Raw genomic sequence first — 25,290 nt, forward strand, 5'->3', positions numbered from 1 at the left:
CTCTAAATAAGTTTCTTTGTTCATTTCCAAGGCTGCATAAGCAACCTTTTTTTTTTTTTTTTTTTAAACAACTCTATTCCCTGCACCAGGGCATAAAGCTGAAGCAGGCAGAACTAAAAACTGCTTGAGGGAACAACACCCAAACAGGGTGTATGGGCAAGGGGGGGGAAGGGAATGGGGATCTACAACCCTCTTACAAGCCCCATGAGCCCAATCCAACGCCTCACCCAGTGGACACTAAAAAGTATGAGTGGGGGTAGTGGAGTCAAAGTTCTACACTCAACCAGGTCTGGTCAAGCACTGGAGAACCTGGGAGCAGCCTGTTATGCTCAACCTCACTATGTGGCCTCAGCCAGCAAAGATGGGAGCTAGGCCAAGTACAAGAGCACCAGCATGAGAGACCAAACATCTGCTAGAGACAGAGAAAAATACAGAGGTTTATCTCTCAGCACCAGACCTTATACTGGTAAGGTCATTGGAATGGGGGTCAATTTTTTTCCCTACCTTAATCTGCTGGTAAGAGGGGATAACACCCACTTGTTCAGAACGTGCGGCTGACACTAATGAATTCCATTTTACATGCGATGATCTCTCACAATACTGCATAGCTAAACAACATCAAGCCATCATTAAAAAAAACCTCTATATTCAATGTCATTTTTTTAAAATATGCACTTTTATCAAAATCAAAAATGGGGTTACTTCACTAAAGACATTGATATTTAATTTAAATTGGCCTGGCTTTGTTCTCAAATAGCGAGCTGCTGACAACCCTTGCAATTTGTGAATACTTTGATGTTCTGTCATGATACTCTGATTGGTAAACTGAATTATTCATAAACACTGGCATGTAATATTGCATCTGTGTTTTAGATGTAAAGCCATTAAGAAAAGCGTACACTTAGCACAGGAATTTAAAAGAAATATTTCAGATCTGATTGCTAATAAGCAACCCGTTTAACAGATATTGGCTAGTTCAACGATAACTGGCCACTAACCTGATGTCCGACATATACCATTACAACGGAATTGAATGAGTTTGTAAATCCTGTGAAAAATCAGATTTACAAATTATACCCAAGACACATTTAACCCTTCAGCTTGTCCAATTTTGTTGTATACATTATTATCTAATGTCATTGTACGAAGATCTGAGTGGAGAAAACTAGTTGGCAGATCACTATAATAGGTTTAAGCATCACTGTTTAAATCCCCTTTATTTTTAATATTATGCTTAAGGTGTTGCATTGGAGATTATGTTGGTGTGGTGGTGGGTGTGGTGGGAGGGAGGGGCTCTGTAATTGCAAATCAGTGAGAGCAGAAAAGTAAAAGTGGTACAAGCAGAAGGCTTAAATGTGTCTCGGGTGACATTTTTCCTGAAAATTTTCTGCTTCAAATGGCTTAATCCAAGATGGAGAGGTTCACTGCGATGCTGGAAAGACATTTTGGATTGGTTGGTTTAGACTTACTTGTTTTTCAGCATTTAAATATTTTGACACCATTTTTTAAGGTATATGTTTTAGCTTTAGAAAGCCTGGATACATTGTATGCTGAGTTTAAGTTTTTGTGGCTTTTTGGAATCTATACTGCAATTATCTGTATGCCCTAATGCAGCCAGAAGGGGCAAACAACTTTGGCCAAGGTTAGTGTTCCTTTTTCATCTTATATGCTGCAGTGACTGACAACCTGGCAGCAAGCAACATTTGCATTAAGATGACCTGTCTCTGTTTTATGTTAAATATGAAGGTTTTTTTATGACCCAAAATACTGTGAGATATCCCATGTAAAAGTGGAATTCTCCATTGCTTTTTCCTGGCCACATGAACGGTAGTATACCTGACCACTACTTTTCCGAGTCACACATGGAATTTCTGTCCATAAAGATTCCATACAGTATTTTGTTCCGAGAAGGATTATTATCTAAGGTTTTTTTTATATTTTGACTTATGTATCCTTCAGACTGTTGTAGGAAAGCATACCTTGATCATGTTGGTGTGTGATCAGATCAAGGTATATTCATAGTCTCTGACTCTTATTTCTAGTAATATATTCTGGTAAACAATCCGTCTATTGTCTAATACATCTGCTGTGTGTATGGAAAAAGTGTAATTTCTCTTCCTTCGGTGCTTAAATTACCATACACCCACTAAACTAAATGCAAGAGCTGATTTACTATTCATGCTCTCTCTCTTCCTCTATTGTAAACAGTTGCGATTGGTCCCAAACCAGAAGAGTGATTTGTCAAATGATCTAAATAAACAAACTTTATCCAGGTCTGTATCTAAGTCCAATTAAATCTTCCCATCCATCACATCTTTAAAGAATGGGCACACACACTGATGCGTTATTATTACCATTCAATTTCCCCCCTGCTGTTTTCTTTCCCAGTCTATTAGCACAGCAATTGACTGGTAGATAATTCTAATCAGTCACTAGCTTCTGTGTCTCAAATGAACTTCTCATATTTAAAGCAATATCCCAGTTCGGCCTTACATCATTTCTGTCTTCATAAGCACAATGAACACCTTCACACTAAAAAGCCCCAATTCAAACCACACAAATCACACATATTCCTATTTCCCTCCCCCCCCCCCCCCCCCAACTCTTATTGATCACAGGCCCAACCTATCATCACATCTTTCATAAATTTTAAAACATACAACCAATTCTCTAATTCTTTTCCCTGCCACATAACTCTAGAGACACCCATATATTCCAATGGGTGTCTCCAGCATTAGCGTGCGCTAAAAACACTAGCACACCTTAGTAAACAGGGCCCTTAATAAGTTCAGAACTGGTCTGAAAACCCATCTTTTCTCTTTAGTCAAACTGATTCTCCTAATTTGCAAAGAATTCTCACAGTCAGTCAGCTTGATTAGCACAGTAGGATGATTATTTTACTGATTTTATTTTCTCCTTTCTTTACTTTTGGATGATTACATTGCATGACTAGTGGATCCTTTCCTCTATTTTGTGGCGCTCCTTCTTCTTACTTCTAATTTTTTAATATTCATTTTTCTGATTTGCTTTGTAAGAAGGGCAATTTTATTCAAATCATAATAAACAAACATAAGCTTAGAGTGTGCTCTTTGAAACAACTCTGCTTGCTTCTGTAGATCAGCTACTATTTCCTCATGCTGACCTACTCTCTTCCTTCACCTCTTCAAAGCAGTGCCCCAGTTCAGCTATACCTTGCTTCATAGTCTGCCACCGCCTCTTATCTCAGTCTTTCAAGAAGTAATTTTTCTTTAAACTATGCTAACCATTGCTGTATTTCTTTCTTGGTGAACACCTGTGTCTACATGTTCCACACTACCATAAGCCTCCCTCTCAGACTTTGAATCCAACGGCCAGGCCACCATTCACTCTAATGCAGCTGCATCACATGATTCCATCCCTTTGCTCCTGTCTCATCCTGCATATGATTTAAACTCTTCTCCTTCCTTAATACTCATGATGCAAGTATTCTTGCTCCCTTCCAGCTTCCCTAGCAAGCCAATAACGGGTTTCTGACTGCAATTGCAATCAATGATTATTCCATATGCGCCCCAAAGCTCCTCTTAAATGGTCATTCCTGCCTGGTGATGTCACTTCTCCCCCAATTATATATTTTTGTCACTTCCTCCCCCAATTATATATTTTTCTAACTAAAAAATTCAAGGGAATAAGAAGCAACCTACTGCGATTTCCTTTAAATACGACCTTGTCAGGGAAAGGAAGGATGGGCAGGGCCGGGATGAGTAATTCCCCAACTTCACCATAGTACTTTTCAAAAGAAAAAATAAAAAGTTACCATTTGATACAATCTTTTGGTCTACCTATAAAGGACAACATTACTTGAGGGTTAGTTTTAAACATGCCATGCTCACCTAAAAAATGCAATTTACCTGTAGAAATGGAATGAAGTCTTCCTGCTCCAAACAGTTGCTCCCAGGTTTCATGAGAAGACATATGAATTTTGATGAATCATCAAAGCAATTCTGAAGTACTCTGACATATCAATGTAAAAGAACAGAATTAACATTCTGAGGATGCACTGATTAAACAAAAAATCATGAAGTCTAATTTAATTATCACTAAAAGTCTTCACTATTTAATTTATTTTCAGTCATATCAATAATCCACTGATCAGTTTTACTAGCCAAGACCATAGCACCTCAAGCAAGGATTACAGTCAGCGTGCATCTTGTCCTATATTACAGATGGCTGGGCAGTTACTGGCCAATCCAGAAAGTGTGTACAGAAAGAAAGGATAAGGGGCCAGTGGGGTGTGACTCCACCCTGCTTTATTGACCCTGCAGCTTACTGCTTATCTTGCAAGCCAATAGCAATGGCAATGATACTAGTAAATTAGTAATTTTGGAGAAGAGTAAAAAAGGCACCTAACCTAAAAAAGGCACCACCTATATACCGGAATGTTTTCTCTGAAACTGCTATGTTTCTGTGATGTATGCAAACTTGTTTCCTCCCTGTCCCTACTACCTTAAGAGAGATGGTGTTACGGAGGTCCCATCTTAATTCTGCCACCTGGGGCCCATTCAATGCTAGCTACACCACTGAATGTGGTACTTTATTTTTATTTTAAAAAATCCATTTTCAGGTGTCTTCTACTATGTAGGTCACTGATAGCCAACGCATTTAAGAAGGTCTTTGAAAAAATAATCTGTATTACTCAGTTTCCATCCACCCATGCTATTTTCTGCTCGTCTTACAGAGATTGTTGTTTAGGGGGTACAGATTCAAACACTCACAGATGTAACTAATTAAGTAAAGTAGTCCCTATATTCAGTTAAACTTCACTTCTTTTTATATTTAAGTCATCATCCCTGCCTCCCCCTAAACACTCAATTGCCTGATCAGTCTGCTTCACTAGATTATTATGCTATATAAATATTTTAGTAGTGGTAGTAGAAATAAACAAAGGAAGTCTCAAATCAACTAAACTATTTGCAAGAAGCATGAAGAACACAGTGACAGTAGGTGACAGCAGAAAAAGACCAACTTGTCCAATCACTGCAGCAATTCCTGCCAATCCTGCAAGAATATCTCCCAGCTATCACTCATGCATGCATGACTGCTCATAGGATACAAATGATAATCCAATCATTAAAAAAAAAAAAAAGAAAATACATTTTATTCACATCATCCAAAAATACTGATACAGAAACTTGGAGTACATGTAACAAAAACATAGAGCAATATTAAACAGTAATTAGGACAGCATACGCACACAATAAACAGATGAGGACCAAAAGAAAAATCCAGAGGCAGCGCCTAGAACAACCAAAAGGAAAACTAAAATGGCATAGTATCATATAACCTGACATTCAAAGAATCTAAATACATAACAAACATGTCATAGTATATTGGCTTAGTCTCCCTCGTAGAACCACCAAGCAGCTTTCTAGGCTTTGAGAAAAATTGTAAATAATGCATTCAGATTGTGTGTGTACATAAATTTTTACACTTAAGACATTTGCAAGCCTCTGCTCAAATAACCAAAATCCTTACTATTTTGAGACAAGTTTTCTTTCCATCTTACATTACCTTAGAAAGATCCCAGATATTTTTGCCTCAGAAAAAGATTTTTATTTGACAAATTCAATACAGTGATGTAAAGAAAGGCTTAAGAGGTTAGAATTGTTCAGCTTGGAGAAGAGACAGCTGAGGCGGGATATGATAGAAATCTACAAAACCGTGAGTAGAGTAGAACAGGTTAATATGAAATCAACTCTTTTTCACTCTTTCAAAAAGTACAAAAACTAGAGAATATTCCATGAAGTTACATGGTAATACTTTAAAAGCAAATATGAGAAAATATTTTCAATCAACGAATAGTTAAGAACTATGAACTCACTGCCAGAGGATGTGATAAAAGCAGTCAGCACACCTAGGTTTAAAAAAAAAAGGTTTGGACATGTTTTTGGAGGAAAAGTCCACAAACTGCTATTAAGGTCGACACGGAGAAAGCCACTATTTATCCCTGGGGTCAGTAGAATATGCAACACACAAAACAATCAGGTATACAAAACTAATAAATGTTAAATCACATCAGTAATTTATGACATACAAAAACATATACAACATAAAAAGAATATAATATAGTGGGTTGCCAAACAATATAAATAGTATAGACAATAATACAGTCAATGTCTACTGATAATCCGTCATAAATTAAAATCACCAAGCGTTAAATGCTCAAAATGTTTCTGCATAATGCCTGCTTCAGGAGCTTCCTGAAGAATGTCAGGGCAGTGTATCACCTAGCAACAAAATAAGAATAATCCTATAAAATAAAAAAGTAATAGCGTATAAAAATCAACACAACCTTTTATTCAAATGGGTATGTTATTTTTTTTAACTTTGATTTAAGGTATGTAGTGTGACCTTGTTGGGCTGTCAATCAGCATTGGAGCGTGGGAGAATTGGATCTCGAAAAGGCAGACACTGTAGCAGCACAGCACACTCAGCACAACTCTGAGTTTGTGCTGGAAATGCTACAGGATTGCTGACTGGGTAAGTTTTGTAGGAGCTGCTTATTCCTTTAGCCTTCTCTCACTGATATTGTTTCTGTCGGCCCCAATTAAGAATTAAATGGAGAGTGCAGGTTTTAGCATTTCACTGATTTTTGTGAGTCTATCATTAGATATAATTTTAGGCTATTCTAGGGTTTTACAAATCCTTTTTGTCTATATTTATTTGAATTTTGCTCACACCTTTTTCAGTAATAGCTCAAGATGAGTTACATTCAAGTACACTAGATATTTATATTTTTATTATATTGGTGGGATTTGGATGTTTTATCATATTTTGACTTTTGGATGCTTTTGGTTTGCATACTATTGAGAGCCTGGATATTTTGGCTTCAATCATTTTGGGCCTCTTTTACAAAGATGCTAAATGAGAGGAAGCCCATTCAATTCCTATGGGATTTCATTCATTTGCCACACAGGAACTGCTAGCACGGCTTTGTAAAAGAATCCCTTATTTGCACTCTTTTATAAAGATGTGGAATTAGAGTAAGCATAGAAGTTGCCTAAGAAGAGCACAGCATCCATAATCTATTCTCATTAAAAAAATTTACATTTAGAGTCCCATTTAAACCACCTACAAAGGATGAATAATGTTGCTGTGACTACTTGCATTACCTGCTTACTAGAGAAGACCTTAAAGTCTGTGAGCCAGATTGCCATCTCTGCCCACCTAGGTCTGTCTTCAAACCTATCAGTTCCACCCATGCCACCTGCCCTCCTCTGCACAGCTTCAGTCCTCTACCTTGCCTGACTCCACAACCCCCCTAACACTAGTATCCATACTCATCTGTGAGCCCCCTCTACACCCCTCCCAGACCCTGCCCCATCACAGCACCCCTGTCAGTGTCTGCCCTGCTGCCTCTCACTCTCCCAGCTCCAAGTGAAGTATGTGTCTGTGCCAGCTTGTGTGTGTATATTAGGTGGGGTCTGAGAGTTGTGTCCTGTTTGTGCTTTTTCACATTGTTACATTCTTGGATTTTGGTGATGGGAGTTGTAATCCATGAGCTGGACCTCGATGATGGCAGAGAGAAAAAAAGGAGACCTCTCTGAGGGCAGTGCATAGGGTGCTGCCATTTCAACAAGGCAGTCAATAACCATCTCTGCCTACAGCTGGAGCCCACTTCCACCCCTCACAAGGGACAACCAAGACCTATGCACCTCAAGATCGCCTCTGTGCTAGCCTCTATTGCCACTGGCAGTTTCCAGATCAACCCGGCAGCCACCACAGGCCTTAACCAGTCTGCCATCTCCCTGTACATCACACAGTTTCTCACGGCCCTTCTCACACACACCATCGACTATGACCCAATTCTATGGGACAGCCCACTTCCCCTCAGGTGTCACAGACTGCACCCACATGGCATTCAGGCCCCCTGAGAAAGCCCGCATACCACATCAGAAAAGCCTTCTACTCAAATAATATGCAACACACAAGAGAAGATCACCAATGCCTTCCCATGACTCATACATCCTGGCATACTCAGGGATTCATGACTATTTCAAGAGCAGAGAGATCTCCAGTGGATGGCTCATAGGTAAGAAGCGCACACACCGACACCTATAGAACTACAAAGCTCCTTCTGCCAGAGTCTAGCTACCATCTCCAATGTGCAGGCAGCTGGGGCAGTAACCCAGCACACAGCTCTGTCTTCCACTCACCCCATATCTATTCTGTCACTCTCTCTAGCTCACTTAGGTGATTGGGGCTGCCCTCAGAGAAGGTGGCTGCTGATTTCCGTCATCAGACCCAGCAATGAAGCTGAGGAGCGCTACAGCGGGACACCAGTGCCATCACTGAATGCACGTTTGGACTGCTGAAGACCAGATTCAGGTGCCTGGATAGATCTGAAGGGGAGCTACTGTACACACCTGAAAAAAAGTCTGCAAGATCTTCCTGGCATGCTGAATCCTGCATAATCTGGCACTGAAGTGTAGAATAACACTTCCTGAAGGACTGCAGCCACAAGACAAAGAAACAGGATGAGGAGGAAGGGGAACAAGCAGCACCACCACCATAGCATGCTTGACCACACTGGAATGCCTGTGCTGCAAAGAACAACCTCATACACCAAGACTTTCTGTGATGGTACCCTTTATTCTCACTAACAGTGTGCCTATTGTACATAGGCTTTCCGACACCCAACTTCCTTTTCCCTTCCACATTGTGCCCACCGTGGCCCCTCACCCTGAACCCTCTCCCTCCCACCAAATGCCCATTCCTCCCCCACCCCCATCTGCACATTAAGAACCCACTCCACCCCCAAGGCCTCTCATTCCCTCTTCAGACTCATCCTCTGCATAAAAACCTATATTCTACCATCTCCACATTAAGAACCTCCTCCATCCCTCAGGCTCACCTTTGCCCTCTCCCACGCATTTCCCCACAAGCTATAAGGGAAAGACTTACTGAGCAGAAATCATATACCACCTGCACCTTTTGAAGCACACTGGGAGTGCAAACAACATTTGATTGAAGATGGAGAGTTTTGGACTGCATTGAAACAGGGTGGAAGGGAGGCAATTTAGATACAACAATTGCTATGTTTAACAGAAAAGACAATTTAGAATGAGATATGAGAGATCTGAAGAATATCGATTTAAAATAAATGACCAATGAAGAATAGAGCAGTTTGCAGCACATAGATGCAATGTTCTGTTAGCACCTTTATGTACTGCTTCTGATAGTCATTTTAAAAATATATATTTTACTTTCAAGTGAATATGACTTAAGCTTATCCACAATGAGTTCTTGAAAAAAAAATTATGGTTTGGATATGCGAGTTTGAGATAAAATCTTCTGCCCCGTGTGTGGTGGCAGTGACCCAAAAAAGCAAACAGGATGCTAGGAATTATTAGGAAAGGGATGCAAAATAAGAACAAGAATATTATAATGCCTCTATCACTTCATGGTGCTACCTGACCTTGAGTATTGTGTTCAATTCTGGTCTCCGTATCTCAAAAAATAAATAGCAGAATTAGAAATGGTTCAAAGAAGAGCAACCAAAATTATAAAGGGGCTGTAACTCCTCCCAAATTAGGAAAAGCTAAGGAGGTTAGGGCTCTTCAGCTTGGAAAAGACATAGAGGAGTAGAGAGGGAGTTTGGGTAGTATGTAACGCTATGACCTTAAAGTTTTGAAATGGAGAGGACCTATGGTCAAGTCTCAAATTCAAAGAGAAATGGAGAGGATCATCATTCTCCTTTTTCACAAAAATAAAACAATCATCCTGCCTGAGTGTAGGTGATATGGATAGGCCAGGCCGGACTAGAAGAGATAGGACAGTAGTATAGATGGGATATGGGTGGGAAAGGGGAGGTGAGAAGTAAAGTGAGGTGGAGTAAACTGGTAGAGATAAAGTGGGGCTGGGGAGGAAGAGAGACTGGTGGGACATTCAGTGCTTCCCTAGCTCTTCTTTTAGCCACGAGTCCTTCCAGTGTGTGCACTACCTGCTGTGTTCTATATCTAAATATGGCTTGGCCAGTTGTGCCTATGATCCTACCATACTTTGTTTTCCTTTTTAGACATGGTAATGTGTGCCAAGTTGAGCACCACCATTCATTTTGAAAAGATGGCTCCTATGTTTAGATTTTTAGATCTATCTACATTGTCTATGATATGGAGCAGTGGTTCCCAAACCTATCCTGGAGGCTCCCCAGCCAGTCAGGTTTTCAGGATATTCACAATGAATATTCATAGTAACATAGTAGATGTGGAACGCACTACCAAAAGCCGTGAAAACAACATACGGCCATCTAAAATTCAGGAAATAACAAAAAACCAACCTATTCAAAAAGGCATACCCTACTGACATAACCTAAATGCCTGAACCCTGCTACACAATTAACTAAAGCTAGTAATGGACTTAACGCAACTCTTCCTCTCTACGATTCCCAAATGTGTCTGTAACACATGAACCTTATTCTACCTTAATACCACTTTGTATTTGCTCTTTACCGGCTTGGCGAACGCCTACGGTACTATGTAAGCCACATTGAGCCTGCAAATAGGTGGGAAAATGTGGAATACAAATGTAACAAATAATAATAATAATAATAATAATAAAGACCTGTACTCTCCACAGAAGAGAAATTTGATACATAGAGAATTGCAGAAACTTAAGTGGGATATTATATTATTGCAGGAAACACACATTCAGAAGAGGGATTTACACCTACTTAAACATAGGGGGTACAGCGACTGTATCTCACACTGTGATGCTAGAGGGGGCAAGGTGGGAGGATTAGTGATTTACATCCGTAGACACATCCCACTGGTCATAGAAGAAACATATAGGGATACTTTGGGAAGGTGCCTGGCGATTAGGGGTCAGCTGTATGGCAAGGAGGTGACCATAGTAAATATATACGCCCCCAACTCAGGACAAGGAGAATTTTTTACACGGATTCATAAGGAGCTCTCCCAGTTCCAGAAAGGGGGGATGGTTCTGGGTGGGGACTTTAACACTAGCATGACATTAATGGATCATTCAAAGGGGCTGATTGATAAGTCCTCAGCACACTGTACACAGTTAAAATCACTTGTCTCTGACTTAGACTTAGTGGATGTATGGAGGCTGAGACACCCAGGCCAGCGGTCCTATACCTTCTTTTCTCATTCTCAGAATACTTACACAAGAATCGATATGGTATGGTGTAGCCGCCAGTTGTGGGACCAGGTGGTTGATTCACATGTTGGGTCCATTTCCACCTCTGACCATGCCCCCGTGGAGCTTGAGCTCAAAGGTTTGACTGAGGAAAGGCGCCAACTCTTTGGAGATAAACGAATTGATTCTTGGGGATAGTGGGGTACGGGATGACATTCGCCAGGTCATTCAGAATTATATGTTGGTGAATGACACTGGCGAGGTTTTGGATGGCACATTGTGGGATGCCCTAAAGGCAGTGGTGAGGGGTCACTTCATCAAATGGGGAGCCCGGAAAAAGAGGCTACGAGAGAAGAGGGAGTTGGACCTCCGGGCACGATTAGCGAAATTAGAATGTGTCACCAAGAGGGAGGCTCTGGGATAGTCCTGAAAGAATTAAGACAGGTGTAGAGCAGAATTAGAGAAATTGCAGGTGGAACACGTGGAGTTTTACATACAAGACTCCAACAGAAGTTTTATGAATTTGGAAACAAATCTGGACGGATGTTGGCTCATCTTTTGAGGCAGAGACAAAGGAGCCACACAATAACAAAAATAAAAGGGGCGGGCGATAAGATGTACTATAGAGATGGAGAAATCAGGGATCAGTTTGAAAAATTTTATCAGAAGTTATACAGCAGTGAGAGGGGGGCAGGGGGGGAAGAAATCAGGAGGGGTTTAGGAAAGCTGCATCTCCCAAGGTTATCAAGTTTGGAACGCAATCAGTTAGAGGCCCCATTTCGTCTTGAAGAGATTCAAAGGGTGATTAAGGGTCTCCAAGGAGGGAAGGCGCCCGGCCTGGATGGGTATTCTGCTAGGTTTTATAAGACTTTTGTAGGGGAGGTGGGGCCCATGTTGTTGAGGGTTGGGAATGCATGCCTGGCTGGCCAACCATTGCCGGGGAGTATGCATGAAGCGGGGATCTCCGTGCTTTTGAAACCAGGTAGAGACCCGGCGGTATGTGCCTCCTATCGCCCCATATCACTAATAAATCTAGATATTAAGATTTTATCTAAAGTAGTTGCTGATCGGTTAGGAAGGTCCTGCCTTCATTGATTCATACTGATCAATCAGGGTTGTCATGGGCGGCAGGTAGCGGATAATATTAGACGCACCTTACATGTTATGTGGGTAGCCCAACAGAGGGGGATTCCAGTGGCCCTTTTGAGTACGGACGCAGATAAAGCGTTTGACAGGGTGGACTGGCCTTATTTATGGGAAGTTCTAGAACATCTAGGGTTTGGCCAGGTTTTGATAGGATGGATACAACGACTATATGAGAAACCAGTGGCAAGAATCAAAGTAAATGGGGGGTATACATCTGTTTTCCAGATTGAACGGGGTACCAGACAGGGGTGTCCACTGTCACCATTACTGTTCGCACTCTCGATTGAGCCCTTAGCACAGAGGGTGCGTGAATCGGTTGACATTCCAGGAATAATGATAGGTGGCTCTGAACACAATTGGCATTATTTGCTGATGATGTCTTATTTTTTGTAAATAACCCGGGGCTGCATCTTCCTATATTGATGGCAGAACTGAAGGAGTTTGGTAGGCTCTCGGGTTTTCAGATAAACTATGATAAATCTGACATGATTGGGGTATCCATAGCACAACCTAGGATGGAGGAGCTCTCTCGAAACTTTCCTTTTAAATTAAGGAGGGATAAAATTAAATATTTAGGAGTCCAAATACCAGCTCAGATTTCTCAGATATATCAGCTAAATTATATACCGTTATTCCGGCAAATACGCAAAGACATGGAGGGTTGGACGGGAAAGTGGTTGTCATGGTGGGGCAGGATAGCATCGATTAGGATGAATGTATTGCCCAGACTTTTGTTCTTGTTTCAAACATTACCGGTAGCAATCCCTGGGAGGGAACTGAGAACCCTACAACAGGCTATAGTGAAGTTTGTTTGGGGAGGCAAGGCCCCCAGGCTTAGCAGGAAGCTGCTCTGGCGTTCGACAGAGTTGGGTGGGAGAGGGGTTCCAAACCTCGAATGGTATTACTGGGCAGCACAAATGAAACTTATATCCCTGTGGGGTCAGGAGAAATGGTCAGTGGTGGCACAAATGGATCAGGAGATGGTGCAGCAGCATAGCCTGCAGTCAGTAATATGGGCATCTTCTGCTTATCCTACTATTGGCAGGCTTACTGCCAATCCGTTTGTTGGGCACTTGTTGGCACTATGGGGTTCCCTTAGGACACGCTTCTGGAAAACTAGAAAAACATCTACATACGCGTATATTCAAGGGGAACCTACTTTTAGAGTGGGGTTGGGAAATCCGGTAGCAAAGAGGTGGGCTGAGAGGGGCATATTGAGGTTTCGAGATTTATTGGAAGATGGGAAAATGAGATTGTTCACAGAACTTAAGGAAGACTATGGGGTTATGGACAGGGACAGATTCTTCTACTACAGGTCCAACATTACATTACACACAAGGATGGTTGAGAAACGATCCAGAGGACTATGAAGTCTTAGAAAACATGTGGGGCTCACTGGGACAATGAAGGGAGTTATATCCCGGTTATATAAATTTATAAGGGGAGGGAGTTTTGAAAAATGTTTTATATATGACTAAATGGGAAAGAGATTTGGAAAAGGAATTGACAGTTCATGAATGGAAGGCCATTATCTCGGAGGTCAATAAAGCATCAACATGCGTGTTATTGAAAGAAAACGCCTTCAAGGTACTCTCGAGATGGTATTTTACCCCATATAGACTACATATGATGTTTCCAGGGGCCTCCCAGTATTGTTGGAGATGTTTAACAGATGTGGGAACTTTTTTGCATATCTGGTGGTCCTGTGGGAAATTACAAATGTATTGGCAATCTATAACGGCAAAGATAACTGCCCATACAGGCAAAAACTTTTTGTGTGAGCCTCAATGGTGCCTGCTGGGCCTGGGGAACAGACGAGGAGTCAAATGGCAAAGACGTTTGAAGAGGATGTGCTTGACAGCTGCAAAGAGTGTCATTGCTCGGTTGTGGAAACAGCAAGCGGCACCAACAGAGCAAGACTGGACTCTAAAACTTTCTCTAATTGAGGAGATGGAGAAATTAACTGATAAACGGTTGGGAATTTATAACAGGCAAGATGAACTCTGGACACATATTAGAGCAATGACCCAAGTGAGTTAGTAATAGGCGTTTGATGGGGGGTGGGGGGGGAGGGGTAGGGGTGGGGGGGGGGGAATGAAAAATTAAAGTTTGTCAATGTTCAATTACAGATTTACAGTTGATGGACAAAAGAGAAGGTGTAAAGTGAGAGAAGTATAGAATTGTATATCAAAGAAGAAATAGTCAAATGTCTACTGTGAATTAAGGAAGTAATGTTTATTCTGTTGTTTAACAATAAAAATTATTGAAACAAAAAAAAAAAAAAATAATAAAGACCTGTACAGTCTGCCCAACATGATAACCTCATTGTATGTGCTACTTTATATGTATACCGGACCTTGATTTGTCCTTGCCATTTTCAGGGCACAGACTGCAGAAGTCTGCCCAGCACTAGCTTTGCTTCCCAATTACTGATGTTGCCACCCAATCTCTGCTAAGTTTCTGTGGATCCATTCATTTTGTACAGGATTCCTTTGTGTTTATCCCACGCATTTTTTAATTTCATTACCGTTTTCATCTCCATCACCTCCCGCGGGAGGGCATTCCAAGTATCCACCACCCTCTCGTGGAAGGTAGATCTACAAGCAAAATACGCAGTGAAAGCAGTGCAAGCAGATCTCTCATGAATATTCATTGTGGATATCCTAACTGGCAGAGAGCCTCCAGGACAGGTTTGGGAACCACTGATACAGTGTGTTTGGGCAATTGGTCTCTTACTGATCCAGACTGATCACTAGACACATCAGTGTAGTGTTTCCTAGGATCAACAAGACTGTTTGGATTGCTCTCAGACCTGTGCCTCCAGCTGTATTTTACTACAATCAATCTATAAAGCTTAACAAATAATATTAGTGTCCTATGCTCTGAAACACAACCTGTGCTATAGCAGGAGCAAACAACACAAGGAGGAGGGAAAAGGGCTGCAGGTCCCAATGGTGAGATAAAGGGAAAAGACGGCTTCGGCACCCCCCCCCCCCCCCCCCCCCCCGGGGCCATTTCTGAACTTCGAAATAGCCCAGGCTTGAAAAAGGAAGGCAGAGCTGAAAGGTGATCTGAGCTGCCGGTTCCAGCACACACTGCTTCATCTGCCAGCAGACAAGCCCGGCCATGTGGCAGACTTGTGCAGCCATGCTCAGGATACCTGGGGCTTCAGGACCCACGCTGCTCCCCAGCTCTCTCTGGGTGCGCTTTTCCCAGTTTGTTTGTTTTTTCTCAAGCTGCACAAAGACAGCTTTCCCCCCCCCCCCCCCCCCCCAATAGCTTTATTCCCTAGCAATACAGAATAAAGCAATAAAGCTAACCAGGCTGATTCCAATTGTTTTTTGGGAGTTTTTTTGAAGCCTTGGAGCTACAGGGGGAGACCATGGAGAGCACACCTAAACAAAGTGTACAGGCTACTGGGGGTAGAGGGAATGGGGACCCACACCTCTCCAGCGGGGCCCTGCAGGACTGGGCTGAAGCCTCACACAGTAGCACAATGGAGTACGGACAGGGGGCTGTGCAGCCAGGCTCCGAGCTCAACAAGGTACAATCTCGAGACTGGAACCCTGGGAACGGCCGTTAGGCTTGACCATGCTGTGCGGCCACAGTCAGCAGAGTGGGGAGCTTGGCCAGAGATCATTGAGCACTGTCAGCACTGATCTATTACCTGCTGAAGGTTGAGAAAAATACTGGAGTACTTCAGAGAGCACCACAGCTTATGCCTGTCATATCGCTGGTAGAACTCAATTTTCTTTACCTCCACCTGCTGGCAGGAAGGGATAACACCCATTTGTGCAGAATGGCAGAGCTGATGCTAAGAAATTATAGATTCAACTTTTGGATACACTCAGAGAACCTGGGTAATTTTGTATGAACAAATGATCTTAGAGGTGGACTAATGGTGTTCCCGTGAGCTTTTTGACTGATTGCTTAGAATAGTTTAATTTGTATCCATTTCCATTTTATTTTTTATTATTCTGTTCATTTCATTGCTTTGGATTTTTCAGATGCCATCCAAATTTGACTCTTAAATTCTATGTGATTCATTCTGTTGGTAAAGTATATAGACCAATTATTTCTTTTGTTTTCCTTATTATTTTTCTAGTATTGTATTAGTATGCTTTTTATTCATGTTATTATTACTTTTTCTTTTATTTATAAGATTACTTCCTTTTTGCTGCTAGACAGTATGTTATTACATCTAATTCTTTAGGAACCCCTGAAGCAGGCATAATGCTGAAACATATTGGACATTTAATGTTTGCTATTTTCAATTATAACAGACTGTCAGTGGACAGTGATTGTATTATTGTCTACATATTGTTAGGCAACCCACCATATTATGGTTTTTATACTTTTATGTGTTTTGTATGTAATATATTAGCTGTGTGATTAAACATTTATTATTATTTTTGTATACTATAATTGCTTTTTGTGCTATACATTTTTATCTTTGCAATTAGGTATCCCATTTTTGTGTGTTGCTCTGGGGTCAGTAGCATGGAATCTTGTTGCCATTTGGGATTCTGCCAGGCACTTGTGACCTGGATTGGCCACTGTTGAAAACAGGTTACTTAACTAGGGGACCTTTGGTTGGACCCAGTATGGCAATTCTTATGTTCTTATGGATAGGAAGAAAATGGAATGGAGCTCTGGGCCAAAAACAAGCAAAACCTAAAAATATAGCTTGCTCTGCACTTCAAGAGCTAAGTATCTACCCATTTCAATTGAACTGAAAAATCTCTACTTACTTTCTCCACATTGCAACAAACTTATGAACCGACACATATCCTGTTCTCTCTCCACCAGCAGCATAAAATAACGGCGCTTTCCAGTAAAGTGGACAATCACAGGCCTAGAAGACAATATAAAAGACAGGTTAGATGGAACAATGTAAAGCAATCACAATTCCCTACCACTTGTAGAGCCAGAACATCAAAACTCATTAGTTACAGTATTTACATTACCAATAGTAGCAGCCATCAAGAAGAGAAGAATTTTAACAGTTTAATTCCTTTCCTATTAATTCACACAACAAAAAGGAGCAGTTTCTCAAACTTTGTCAAAGAGTTGAGAATGCAGTTTTGGAAAACACTTATGTTGAGATTGCTCTCCAGCTGTATTTTACTACAACCATAACCTATATAAGGCTTAACAAATAATATTAGTGTCCTATGCTCCGGAACACAACCTGTGCTATAGCCAGGGGGGCTTACTGGAAGTCCCATCATTGCAAATGTTGCAGTGCACTAGATGGAGGTCTACAGCATTCGCAACAGTGGCACCACCTTTATGTAATCTTGTAGAAGGCTTGCCTCACTGTAGATGATATCAAAATCTGCAACATAGATGACACTCTGGAAGGATTGAATAACATAAAGGATCTAGCGAAGCCAAAACGTTTCTCATGCAGGGCCGCATGACTCTTCTGGGTTCTCTTTGGCATTTAAGAACAGAGGCCTGGTGCTCAGGTCCTAGGCACAGCAAGCACCAATTGTGAGGATCGATCAAAGAGATGGCCTTGCAGTACCGAGAACACTTCATAAAACCACTGGGTGTTTTAAGGGACATCGGGGCAAAAAATAACCAAAGCAAAATCAAATTGCTTAATTTTTTTTTTTTTAATCCCAAAAGATGCCCAACTCTGCTCAGGCCTAAGAGGTCTGATTGAGTCATGCAAAAAAAAAAAATAAAACAGGCTGAAAAAGCACTAACAAACTAAGAAAGGGTAAGGTACAAAGAAATAGTCACAAGAAGGTCCTGCACATCAAAATGGAAGTCAGCAAAAACGCTGAGGAGAGTTGTCCAAAAAGTGACCGTTTTGCTCCATGGAAAAACAAAGACTGCTGGTCCCACACGCTCACATCAAGCATGAAGGCACCCATGCATCTGCAGTACGGTGCTGTCAAAGGCTTTGGAAAATATTAAAACGCTGGGTAGCATCTGTGCTAGGCTCCATCGGATGATGTTACCCATATGTGATAAGTGCTATCCTGCTTGATCTTTACTGACCTATCAAAGGCTTTGGTATGATCAACTACAATGACCTGTGAAAATCTTCCAGAAACTTGGCTGCCTGGTACAAAACAAGGCTGCATTAATGCTCTTTTCTATTGTCTTTGCCATGGTATCCCCGGATACCTTCACAGATACAGATCGGGAAATTTTCAGTCAGTCATGACCAGGTTGGTTTTCAACCAGAGACCTCTACAGGCTTGCTCCAAGACGATGGAATCAACTGTCAGGGATGTACATTAGTATCCTGCTCACCAAAAGACATCCTGATTATCAAAGACCAGACCACTGTTTCTCAAATCTGTCCTGGGGACCTCATGACCAACTGTATTTTCATGATAGCTGCAACAAATATGGATGAAGTAAATTTTTACACAACTTTGATGCATCTTTAGAATGCTGTAACAAAGTTTACCTCATGCATATTCTTTCCAATTACCATGAAAACCCAGTTCATTCTGGGATCTCCCAGGCCAGGTTTAAGAAATCCTAAACTAGATACACTGGGCTTACTATCAGTCTGTAAAAGATGTACCAGTCAACTTTATTGAAGCTCTATGTTTATCATACAGTTTTCATCAGGGGTGTTCAACTGAAGGCAACTGATAAGTTCTGTTATCTTTAAAGCATTCCTTCTAACTCTCCCAGCAGCAGCTGTGAGATTATACAACACACTGCCATAGAAGTTCTTTCTTTGGCAGAGTATGGAATATGAAAGGGGAGAGACTTCCCACGAAAATCAGAATATACCAGGCAGTAGTACTGTCCACAGTGCTGTACAGTTGTGAATCTTGGAAAACATGTGCAGATACCACAGCAATTCCACCAATGTTCCCCAAGCTCCCTCTGTAATATAAGCTTGCAAAACAGGATCACCAGAGACCTGCTCAAAAGCTGCCAGATTTCTAATTTGGAGGAAACGGTGGTTAAAGTCCAGCTTTGACTAGACTATATAATAAAAATGGAGGAACCAGAATTCCAAATTTGTGCTCTATGGCCAACTGAAAAATGGGTACAGATCACAGGAAAGATCATGCCTCAGATTCAAGAAAAGAAAAGCTCTTAAGAGCAACAGTTTACAGTTTGTTAAAAATTTGATATACCGCCCATCATTTATATCTAAGCAGGCTAAAAACTAACAAAAATAAAACCTAAAAAAAGTAATATAATACAAAAAGAAGAAAAAAGAAAGAAAATAAAATTAAAGTATGAAATCATAAAATCCATAAAACCAGTGTTTGCCATTGCATTCAATTCTGGTTGCCGTATATCAAAAAGGATATAGCAGAATTATAAAAGGTTCAAAGAAAAGCGACCAAATGATAAAGGAATGGAACTCCTCTTATAGTAGGAAAGGCTAAAGAGATTAGGGCTCCTCAGATTGGAAAAGCGACGGATGAGGGGAGATATGATTGAGGTCTACAAAATCATGAGTGGTGTAGAACAAGTACAAGTGAATCAATTTTTTACTCATTCCAAAAGTACAAAGACTAGGGGACACTCAAGGAATTTACATGGAAATACTTTTAAAACAAATAGGAGGAAATATTTTTTCACTCAACAAATAGTTAAGCTCTGAAACTCTTTGCCAGAGGATGTAGTAACAGCAGTTAGCGTATCTGGGTTTAAAAAAGGTTTGGACAAGTTCTTGGAGGAAAAGTCCATAGTCTGCTATTGAGACAAACATGGGGAAGTTACTGCTTGCCCTGGAACAGGTAGCATGGAAAATTGCTCCAATTTCGGTTTCTGCAAGGTAATTGTGAGCTGGCTTGGTCACTGTTGGAAACAGGATACTGAGCTAGATGGACCACTGGTCTGACCCAGTATGGCTATTGTTACGTTATGTTCTTAAACCAATGATATCCCAGCCCTGGGAACTATCTGCAGTCAAATTTAATCAAATGCTGATTGAAAGAACAATGCGTTAAGACCCTTCTTGACATAACTGATGAAGCACACTATTCCAAAAGTTAGGTACTGTCATTGAAAAGATGGTAGTCCCGGTAGATTCAAAACATACATGCCTGAAAGATACAAGTAGATTCTTATTTAATGATCTAAGTGTGCGTGGTTGAATATATGAATAAAGAGGATAACCCGTTTGAATTACTTTAAAGGTCAGTAAAGCAATTTTAAACTAGATCCAAGCAGAAACAGGCAACCAGTGTTCATTTGAGTTAAGGCATTATGTGATCACATTTGTGCAACATGGTAAGACGATTAACAGCAGTATTTTGGATAATATGTTAAGGTCTAAGGTCAAGGGCATGGATACCACATAGGACAGTGTTCCTGTAGTCTAATTTACTTATTACCAAAGAATGTATAAATACAGCTGCAAATGTTTTGGTAATTAGAGGATGTAATGAGCAAATCATATGGATTGAAAAAAAAAAAAAGGATCTTCTGGTCACACAGGATATATGTACCTTAAAACTAAGTTTGGAATTCAAAAAAATTACTCCTAAGATTTTTGTGGTATCTGCTATTGCTTCAGAATGAACAGCACTGGAGGTAGTAAAAGATCACCTGAACTGGACAACAACAAACATTTTCATTTGTTGGGATTTGGCTTAAGTCTACTATGGACTAGCCAGTCCGTGAGTCTGGTGAGTTTGTTATTTAATAAGGAGATATTCTAAGTATCATCTGCATAGATAAAAGGAGTCAGTCCCAGACTGAGTCAGCAAGGGCAGAGGAGTCAAAAACAAGTTTTGAAAAGCATAGGGGCCAGTATGGAACCCTTCAGTACTCCACAATAAAGAAGGAGTGACATAGATGAGTCTCACCAATGCACAGCAAACATATGCCTGTCTAGGTAGAATGGAACCAGTCAAGCCAACATCAGCCAATCTGTGTATTAAAAAATCACGGTCTATTGGGTCGAAAGAGGACCTAAAGAAATGAGCAGAACAATTTTATCTTGTTCCAAAAAAGACTAAATAAAAGTTAACATACCAATTGGAGCCATTTCAGTACTATGATATTTCCTAAAACCTGGTTTGATTTAGGTGTAAAGCATGTGTCTTTTCTAAGAATTCTTCTGAAAGACCACGTTTTCCAAAAGTTTTACAAGAAAAGGTAAGGTAGAAATTGGTCAACAGTTGGTAGAAATATTTTTATCCAAGGTCAAACCTTTAACACAAGGGATTAATTTGTGCCAATTTCCAATAATTAGCAGTGGTTATACTACTTGCAATCATGGTATGTATATATAAAAGACCATCAAGGGATGCTCAAACTTTTTCACTGATGAAGATGGGAAAGGGTCAACCTTAAAACCTGCAAGGCAGACTTCAACAGCTGGAATGACATGTCCTTCAGCCAGGAGAGGCTGGGCAAAGGACAATCCAACACAGAAGACAATGCTTGAAAGACGCTTTATTTGCTGCTTGGACAGAGGGACCCCACCCGGTCCATGTTTCAGCGTACTGAAAACGCCTGTCTCAAGGGTCACAATGGTGTTGTAAAAAAAACACATATATATGTGCCTTACATCAACACATTGCTATATAAAAGTACATACTTCATATAACAATCATAGAAAAATAATAAAACATGAATAAAATGAAAAATAAATAAAATAAAAATCAGACATGTTGAATGTGAAATCCATTAACAAACCTAGAGCTGATAACAGGTGGATATAGTCAATAAAAAAATAAAAAATATATATAACAACAACAAATATCATGGACTGAACTATCAATGGACCATCGACCTTATATTAACAGATGTGCAAATGGCATCTATGATAAAGAAAACAATCACACGTTAATCATTACCTTAATAAAACCTTAGGCCATAGGACAGACCGCATAACTAGTCAAGATCTACCCATCTGATTATGCACCCCGAGCAAAAATGAAAGACAATGTGCATGAAAATGAAAACCAAGTAAAAATAAAAAAATAATGAAAAACTAAGAAAGGGGTGCTACTAAAGAAAAGAGTAAAAAGGATACTGGGTACCACATGTGAAGACCGGTAAAGAGAAAAATAACTGAAAGACAAATAAAAAAGATAACTGGAATGAATAGATGTTACAAAGAAAAAAATGTGTGATAAAGCGCCAATTATAAAGGCATACATAGAACTATATAGCAGAAAAGAACTTAAAAGCACTTACCAACAACCAATACTGAACAAACAAAGCAGCCCATAGGCTTTATCACACATTTTTTTCTTTGTCTATTCATTCCAGTTATCTTTTTTATTTGACTTTCAACTATTTTTCTCTTTACCGGTCTTCACATATGGTACCTGGTTTTCTCTTTACTTTAGTAGCACCTCTTCCTTAGTTTTCCATAATTTTGTTATTTTTAATTGGTTTTCATGCACATTGTCTTTCATTGCTTGGGTGTATAATCACATGGGTAGATCTTGACTAGTTATGCGATCTGTCCTATGATCTAAGTGTCAGATTTTATTAAGGTAATGATTAACAAATGATTGTTTTCTTTATCATAGATGCCATTTGCACATCTATTAATATTGTAATCCGTTGGGTTGGTCGTGAGCCCTTGGGCCCTGGCCAAGGCCAGCAGGGCGCCGACCCAGGCCAAGGGGAGACCGACCCACCACCGCACACCTCAGCTACACAATACCCCCTAAGCTACCCCTCCCCCCAGTCCCTCAGGAAGAAGGGAAATAGGCATACAGGCGGGCCTCGCGGCCGAACCGGAACCCACGCAGACAGAGCCACTCGTGCGAGCCTCACGGCTGAACTGGAACCCAATCACACACAGGGAGGGGTGAAAGAACCCAGAGGGCCCCAAGATGCCAGACACGCACTGAACACCAGCAATAGGGCAGAGGGGGAAACAAAGGACCAGAGCGGGCCACGCCCACGCAGGGGACTAGCGCAGGACAGGGGAACTAACACAGCAACCCCCTCCCCACCAGGGTAGGAGCCCCAGGCAGAAGCCAGAGGAACCAAACACAAAGGAAGGCAGAAAGCCTTTGCCTCAAACCCACTGTAGACAGAGGCACACAGAACATAAAGGGTTAAGCTTGTAGAGCCAGCAGAGAGAGAGTGCCATAAATCAACAAACAATCAGAGAGAAAGCTTCCCCTCCCGAGAGGGAGTGGGGCCCATCCAAACAAACACACTGGCAGAGGCAGGAATACAATACACACAGTACACAAAGGGTTAAACTCACTGAGCCAGCAGGCCAGGACACTGGGAGGAGAAATCCTTAAAACAAACAAACAAAGGAGAAGCTCTCACTCAGCCCAGAGCCCCGGAGGCTGAGCAATGCCCAGCCCCCACTAAACAAACGAGCAGCTGACCCTGATTACAGAGCTACGCACACACACACACACACACACAGCAGCAGCTAACCCAGAGGGAAGGAAAAGAATACTCTAAATCAACACAGATCCCTGTCAGAACCTAGAGCACGTTCTGAGAGAAACCTATCAGGCTTTCCTGTTACCACCAGATAAGTAACGCAAAAGCAGAGAAACTCTTCAGCTGCAGGCTAAAGTACTATCCCCTGACGTCAGCACAACCCCTGGCAGCCAATCAGAAGAGACGTCCCCCCTCCCCCTCAGCCAAACCGGCAGAATCATAACAAATATAAGGTCGACGGTCCATTGATAGTTCAGTCCATGATATTTGTTGTTGTTAGATTTTTTTTGTTTTTTATTGAGTATATCCACCTGTTATTATCATCTTTAGGTCTGTTCATGGATTTCACATTCAACATGTCTGATTTTCAGTTTATTTTTATTTTTATTTTATTATTATATGACGCATGTACTTTTATATACCTATGTGTTGATGTAAGGCACATATATATGTGTTTTTTAATATACCATTGTGATCACTGAGGCAGGTGTTTTCAGTACGCCGAAACATGGCCTGTGTCAGGTCCCTCTGTCCAAGCAGCAAATAAAGCGTCTTTCAAGCATTATCTCCTGTGTTGGATTGTCCTTTGGCCAGCCTTTACTGTTTTGTGGTTGTGGTTGACTGTAGAGGTTTTCCTGTTTGCTGTGCTTGGAGAGATGAAGGCAACTTTGTCACTTGGCTGCTGAAAGCCTGGAAGACAACTGAACACAAGCAGAGAAGGAAAAGAACAAGAAAAGAAAGGCTAACTCCAACTGCAATATTTTTCACTTGCATCATCTGTGGTTTCACTTGTGAATTAAAGACTGTGTTCCTTGTAAGTAGCTGAAAACATCAACAAGAGACTCCGTTATTCATATGCTTATACACAAAGTCATATATACCACTACAACTATGCTAAGGCACTTTTCTCAAGCTGAAATGCTATACTTGGATATCTAATATAATAAAACGCACCGTGAACGTTCTGAAGACAACGTTCTGAAGTCACTCAAACACTCCCTGAAGGGTTCGTGGATTCGTGGTGTGAAGCCAGCCAGGCTGCCAGCCGTCTCTGCCCCGCCCTCGCGTCAAACGTCATGACGTCGAGGGCAAACGTCATGACATCGAGGGCGGAACAAAAAAACAAACAAAGCGCAGCGTCAGGGAAGGAGGCGGCGCTCCCGACGTCTCTAGCCTTCCCTTCGCTGTGTTCCGCCTTCTTCTGACGTCAAGGATGACGTCAGAAGAAGGCGGAACACAGCGAAGGGAAGGCTAGACGTCGGGAGCGCCGCCTCCTTCCCTGACGCTGCGCTGCCGGAACAGCCGCCACGGAGGTAAATTTAAAAAGAAAAAAAAAAAAAAAAGGATGTTGGAGGGAGAGAAGAGGGTGGGCAGTTGAACACTGGGAGCGGGAGGGCAGAGGAGAAACGACAGCATGGATGCGAAGGGGGGGGGGCATGGATGCGAAGGGGGGGGAGGAGAGGGCGGGCCAGGCTGGGACATGGGAGAGAGAGGAGCATGGATGCGAGGGGGGGTCATGGAAGGGAGAGAGGGGAATTGCTGGAAAGGGATGAATGGAGGGGGCAGGGGACAGAGGAGCATGGATGGGCATGGATTGGGAGGGCAGGGCTCAGGGAGAGAGGGGAATTGCTGGAAAGGGAT

General features: G+C 41.4%; 1 protein-coding gene across 4 annotated transcripts in view; it reads right to left on the minus strand.

Moving 5' to 3' along the window:
- LOC115470596 (serine/threonine-protein phosphatase 2A regulatory subunit B'' subunit beta-like) overlaps positions 1–25,290 on the minus strand; it is a 221,493-nt gene that overhangs the window by 104,979 nt on the left and 91,224 nt on the right. For all 4 annotated transcript variants that reach the window (XM_030203885.1, XM_030203886.1, XM_030203884.1 and 1 more), the window contains 2 exons: positions 17,034–17,137; positions 3,888–3,990 (listed from right to left, as the gene is read on the minus strand). In XM_030203885.1, the coding sequence (XP_030059745.1) occupies positions 3,888–3,990; positions 17,034–17,137 (207 nt within the window). The remainder of the gene's footprint in view (positions 1–3,887; positions 3,991–17,033; positions 17,138–25,290) is intronic.

Source organism: Microcaecilia unicolor, chromosome 5 (genome assembly GCF_901765095.1).
Source record: "Microcaecilia unicolor chromosome 5, aMicUni1.1, whole genome shotgun sequence".
NCBI lineage: Eukaryota > Metazoa > Chordata > Amphibia > Gymnophiona > Siphonopidae > Microcaecilia > Microcaecilia unicolor.